This window comes from Pistacia vera, unplaced genomic scaffold, assembly GCF_008641045.1.
Source record: "Pistacia vera cultivar Batoury unplaced genomic scaffold, PisVer_v2 Contig554, whole genome shotgun sequence".
Lineage (NCBI taxonomy): Eukaryota > Viridiplantae > Streptophyta > Magnoliopsida > Sapindales > Anacardiaceae > Pistacia > Pistacia vera.
This window is the reverse complement of record NW_022196395.1, coordinates 1-6,337: the sequence shown is the minus strand read 5'-3', so window position 1 is coordinate 6,337 and position 6,337 is coordinate 1. Positions and strand designations below refer to the sequence as shown.

Here is a 6,337-nt window from a genome sequence, read left to right as displayed (position 1 = left end):
ATTAATTAATTAATCATTAGCTATGGTTACTTAATCTACAAGTCATCTTCTGGCAAAGGATTATTTGGTGAACCACCCAATTCAATTAGCTATGGTTTGGAACTGTACTGTAGTGCAGCCCACCGAATAATGTATGATAATTAAATATTCAATTAATTCCCAGATATCTTACATCGATCTGTGACTCTCTCTCTCTCAGGTGGTAATGAAGAACACCACTAAATTGTGTTCAACTAAACCTATCGTCACTGTTAATGGAAAGTTCCCTGGCCCTACTCTAGTTGCTAGAGAAGACGATACAGTGCTGGTAAAAGTTGTCAACCACGTCGATTACAATGTCACCATCCACTGGTAATTAAAAATAATCCTATCAAATGTGTTTTCACTACTGTTTTTTTTCTGGAAATATGGAATTAATCGAACTTGTTAATTTCAGGCATGGAGTTAGGCAATTGCGGACTGGCTGGGCTGATGGTCCTGCATACATAACACAATGCCCGATTCAACCAGGCCAAACTTATTTGTATAATTTCACGCTGACCGGCCAAAGGGGTACACTTCTGTATCATGCTCACATTCTCTGGCTCCGGGCCACTCTCCATGGAGCTATTGTCGTCTTGCCCAAACGTGGCGTTCCTTATCCCTTCCCCAAACCTCATCAGGAAGTTGTCATCGTATTAGGTAAATTACCCAATTCAATCATGCGCTTAGCTTATTGTATTTGTTAATCGTGTCTAGTTTAATTGGTTAATTTACTCTTTTACTTGTAGCTGAATGGTGGAAATCAGATGTTGAAGCTGTCATAAATGAAGCTCAGCAATCTGGCCTGGCTCCCAATGTGTCTGATGCTCACACCATCAATGGCTATCCAGGGCCAGTCTCAAGCTGCCCTTCAGAGGGTAACATATAAAAACCTTATAACTTAATTCATAGGGACTTGGACCTTTTAAGTGGTTAGAGGGGGCTGGTGACCCTACTTTGACTTACAGAAACCTTCGTTAAACTCGCCCCCTCCTAAATTGCCTATGCATATTTTTGACAATCTTTCCATGATTTTCAGGAGGATATACATTACCAGTGGAACCCGGGAAGACATACATGCTTAGAGTTATCAATGCTGCACTGAATGAAGATCTCTTCTTCAAGATTGCAGGCCATAACTTCACCGTGGTTGAGGTTGATGCTTCGTATACAAAACCCTTCAAAACTGAAACAGTTCTCATAGCTCCAGGCCAAACCACAAATCTTCTTTTAACAGCAAACCTTGGAACCGGCAAGTTCATGGTAGCGGCCTCGCCTTTCGATGACGCTCCCGTTACCGTCGACAACATAACCGCCACTGGCACGTTACACTATTCCGGTACCCTTGATGATAAAGCCACCATTGTCACTATCCCACCGGCTCAAAACGCTACCCCACTTGTCGACAGCTTTACTGATGCCTTAAGAAGCTTAAATTCAAAAGAATATCCCGCTAGAGTCCCCTTGAAGATCGATCATTCTCTTTTTTTCACCATTGGCCTTGGAATCAATCCTTGCGCAACTTGTGTCAATGGCAATCGTGTTGTGGCATACATTAACAATGTCACTTTCGATATGCCAAGTATCTCCATCCTTGAAGCTCATTTCTTCAACATAAAAGGAGTTTACACAGACGATTTCCCTCGCAACCCACCTAATAAATACAACTATACAGGCATACAACCAACAAATCTTCAGACCATGAACGGGACAAGAGTTTATAGGCTTCGTTACAACTCAACTGTACAACTAGTCTTACAAGATACCGCTATGCTTGCTCCTGAAAGCCACCCAGTTCACCTGCATGGCTTCAATTTTTTCACAGTTGGAAGTGGGTTAGGAAACTACAACGCCAAGAAGGACCCTAAGAAATTCAATCTTGTTGACCCTGTAGAGAGGAACACCATGAGTGTCCCTACTGGTGGATGGACCGCTATCAGATTCAGAGCAGATAATCCAGGTAACATACACATATATATATATATATAACTTTTTATAATAGACAGAAACTATCAAGTAAAACCATTGTGACTTAAATTTTATCAATCCAATTTGTAGGTGTCTGGTTCATGCATTGCCATTTGGAGGTGCACACAACATGGGGCCTGAAGATGGCCTTTCTGGTGGACAATGGCAAAGGCCCCAATGAATCAGTTTTGCCACCTCCTAGTGATCTTCCCAAGTGTTAGAGAACAAAGGCCCAATACCCCACTCATACAAAATCATCCTTTTTTTTTTTTTTTTAATAGAAACAGCCCAGAAAAGAAAACAAAGAAATTGGGTGAAAAAGAGAAAAGAGTTCTTTTGAGCAAGCTCAAACAAAGCCTACTCAGAACGGAATAAACCCGTATTTGGGTTTTTGTTTATATTTTTCTTTTTCTGGGATTTAAAATTTATGTACCAAAATTACTTCATTTCATCGTATTTATTTATGATTACATTTAATTGTTTATATGGACCAACAGTTTAATAGTTCATCCATGAAACATAACATACATCAAGGTAAATTATATATACATAATACGAGGGACATATCCCAAGAAAATGTCTAAAAAATACCAAAACAAATGTACCCATCTTTTTGCACACAAGTCAAAAGGATGGACACAATTGCCCAAAAGGGAGCACGTATGCTTCACACAAAAGAGGGAGATGAGCACAAGTGCCCTAAGAGAGCTCGCAGGCTCAAATCAAACAGATAAGGGAAACGAGCACAAGCGCCCAACAAGAGCACACAGGCTCAAACAACCAAGACCAATTAGTCGTGCAGGCTCCAAATGGCTTAAGGCTGAGGATGGATGGTATACTTAGAGGCTAGGTCACAAGCTCGATCTCCAACTATGAAAAGGATCTCGTTCGTGGTCACACGCGGGGTCTTGCTCTCATGGCGATTTCTCTCATAAACATTCCAATGATTTTGTATGCTGTAGCTGGGCCGTGGGCCGTGGCATGAATAAATGGCCGGTATATCTGAACATCTGCTTGAAGGGACCAAACAGTGCATTTATTTGGGTATGGCCTCCTTGTGAGCTGTAATTGTTTTTGAAAAACTCCATGAACCAGAAACTTCTNGCACACAGGCTCAAACAACCAAGACCAATTAGTCGTGCAGGCTCCAAATGGCTGAAGGCTGAGGATGGATGGTATACTTAGAGGCTAGGTCACAAGCTCGATCTCTTACTATGAAAATGATCTCGTTCGTGGTCACACGCGGGGTCTTGCTCTCATGGCGATTTCTCTCATAAACATTCCAATGATTTTGTATGCTGTAGCTGGGCCCTGGGCCGTGGCATGAATAAATGGCCGGTATATCTGAACATCTGCTTGAAGGGACCAAACAGTGCATTTATTTGGGTATGGCCTCCTTGTGAGCTGTAATTGTTTTTGAAAAACTCCATGAACCAGAAACTTCTAGAGAATCTTATGTCTATAGAAATTATTTGGAAAATTATTGTCAGATTTAATATTTAAAAATATATATACAAATTTTCATATAATACATTATCTCATCTTTCTCTAAGGATTTACAAGAAGTCAATATCAATAACTTTTAAAAAATGAATTTGATTTTTGTCTCTACTTTTATACAACATATCCACAAAAACAATATTTATTTAATTCATTCCTTTATTTTTTTTATTATATATTTTTTTAAAGCTATAATGCACAAGATATGTGGCATTATTCCAACTAAATTTTGCAGATTCTACTTATTTGAACAAAAAATATAGAGTCCTGATGAAAAAAAAGAGAAATTCTACAAACGAATAAATTTTGTTAGAAGTTGAATTTGTCCTACATCGTCAAATTAGTCCGTTGGTGAGTTTTTAATTTTTATGATGTATATATGTGATTGGACTCGCTTCTCCTAAGAATAAGTTTTACCCTAAGCCCGTTTATAAATACTTGAGATATTTGCAAAAAAATGATGTGACATAAGATATGTAGCATTATTCCAACTAAATGTCGCAGATTCTATTTACACTTGCATTTTCATCGTAAAAACCCATTCTACAAACGAATAAATTTTGTTAGAATTTCCTACTCCTTTAGGCTTATAGGGTATTTAATAGACCTCGAGAAATAGTTGAAGTACGCACAAACTGGCTTAGACACCCCAATTACCAAAAAAAAAAATTTGTTATAAATTGAATTTGTCTCACGTCATCAAGTTGGTGGGTTATTATGGTGTATATATATGGTTGGACTCCCTTTCCCCTTAAACTAGTTTTTGGGGATGAGTTTTGCCCCGAGTCCGTTTATAATTACTTGAGATATTTAAAAAAAAAAAAAAAAAAAAATGATATAACATAAGATATGTGGCATTATTCAAACTAAATTTACAAATTATTTTTTTGTTTGAAGTCTTATATCGTTAAGTTGGTGAATTGTTATATATATATATATGGGTTAATATGATGTATATATATGGTTTGACTCTCTTCTCCCTTAAACTAACTTTACTAGTAAGTTTTACCTTAAACCCGTTTATCAAACTATCAAAGCCACGTCAGTTACATATATTATACCTTTTTTTTTTCCGTTGTATTATTGAGTTTACTCAAATAAGAAAAAACAATAAATTTTTAATTTTTAAAATTATTTTCTAAAAATGACTTAATTGAAAATGGAGAAAAACAATAGGGTATAAATATTGAGGATGGTTGATGATTATGGTATATGATTATTCTATTTGAGAAAAAAAGGTGGGTTGGGGAAAGTTGCACGCGCGCACATTTGATGAGATTAGATTCAGTGGTTCACGCAATAAACACACGCAGGTACCGGTGCAGTGCAGGTGCGCTTAAATAATTAAATAAAATTGTCTGACTTTTTGTCTTATTATGAACAAACACATAAAAGGGATCTTTCCATAAATGGAAATAAAATTGGTGGTGGCGCCGATTGCCAAAGCCAAACCTTCCTTTATTCAATTATCACTTTTTTTTTATGTCACCATCTTCCCTGAAGTCTCTGGCCCCGCCCCCTGCCCTCTTCGCGTGTCAAGAATCAATTCATTTTAATTTTAACATTTATTTTTCTTTTCCCCTTTTTTTTATTTTATATAAATTTATATATAGGTAATACGACACTAACAATAATTCTTATAAATTTTTTGTCACAATCCTGACGTGACAGTTTATAATTGATCAATTTATAATTAATTAGTAAGACTCATACAAGTCTCATATGAGATCTATTTTAAACTGACTGATTGCAAACTATCACGTCAAGATTGTGAGAGGGGATTATTAGTGTAGTATTATTCTTTATATATTATGCTCTTGCTTTATAATAATATCTTAGCTTATGCTTAAGCTAAGATAGATCTCAATCAAAGTGATAAAATCCTCTAAGTCTCTCTATTTGTTTATATTGAACATTTGAAGATTAGATTGTCTTGGATCTATTTCACTTATCAAGAATATATTATTAATATTATATTTTTAAAATTTTAAATTGTAAAGTCAAACACGATACAAGACTATTCTTAGAAGCTGTATTTGTCTCATGTCATCAATTTGATAGGCTGTTATAGTATATATATGTAATTTTATTTTATTTTTTTATGACCGAGGTCAGGTTCGCTTATACGCACCTTAACTAATCATTCAGGACCCTAAAACTATTAAGAGCTCAATAACCACTCTTATTAGCAACTATTAAGACTCGAACTTGAGAGACCATATTAGATCCTCTTATTACTCTTTTACTATCAGTGAGACTTGAACTTTGGTCATAATGTTAAAGCATCTCCAAATAACTCTTTATACGACCCAAACTCTTTATTATAAAGAGTTTGTTCATAAAAAAAAAGAGTCAAATAGACTTTTATTCTTTAAATATAAATTAAAATGTGACTTTGACTTAAAGAGTCAAATTTCACTCTCTATATCAATTTTATTTAATAAATTACATATTTTTATGTATTTTATTATTAATTATCTCTCATATTTATTAAGTACAGTTTAAAAAGTCTATTGGATTTGAATACAAATTTTGTTCTTTTTATTTAAAAATTAATAAAGATGTTGTTTATTTACGTGAAGTATGCTCTTTAAAATAAAGAACACAATTAGAGATGTTTTTAGATTCTTCCCATCAAGCCACCTAATCCCTTCTCTCATAAGCTAGTTTTTTTGAAGTGAATTCTAACCAAATTCGTTTATCATTTTGTACCATGTGTTAAGGTGTTTTAATATAATACATTATATATAAAAAAAAATTGAGACCCAATTGATGGGATTGATGATGTGTCAATATTATATTAATTATAGAAAATACATACAATTAATAAGAAACTGACACATTATCA

The 6,337-nt window shown here is 35.0% G+C and overlaps 1 protein-coding gene across 1 annotated transcript; it reads left to right on the top strand.

Annotated features, from left to right (window-relative positions):
• The first annotated feature begins 202 nt into the window (after positions 1-202).
• LOC116108125 (laccase-4-like) lies at positions 203-2,434 on the top strand. The gene is made up of 5 exons (XM_031394405.1): positions 203-351; positions 437-681; positions 771-899; positions 1,061-1,981; positions 2,080-2,434. The coding sequence occupies exons 1-5, from the start codon at positions 206-208 to the stop codon at positions 2,208-2,210; spliced, it is 1,572 nt and encodes a 523-aa protein (XP_031250265.1). The 5' UTR covers positions 203-205; the 3' UTR covers positions 2,211-2,434.
• The last annotated feature ends 3,903 nt before the right edge of the window (positions 2,435-6,337 follow it).

What these genes read in the sequence shown, in the direction of transcription:
- LOC116108125 (XM_031394405.1), top strand. Translation starts at nt 206, where the DNA reads ATGAAGAACACCACTAAATTGTGTTCAACTAAACCTATCGTCACTGTT. An exon ending in TACAATGTCACCATCCACTG is followed by an intron (nt 352 to 436) that starts GTAATTAAAAAT and finishes TGTTAATTTCAG; the next exon opens with GCATGGAGTTAGGCAATTGC. An exon ending in GGAAGTTGTCATCGTATTAG is followed by an intron (nt 682 to 770) that starts GTAAATTACCCA and finishes TTTTACTTGTAG; the next exon opens with CTGAATGGTGGAAATCAGAT.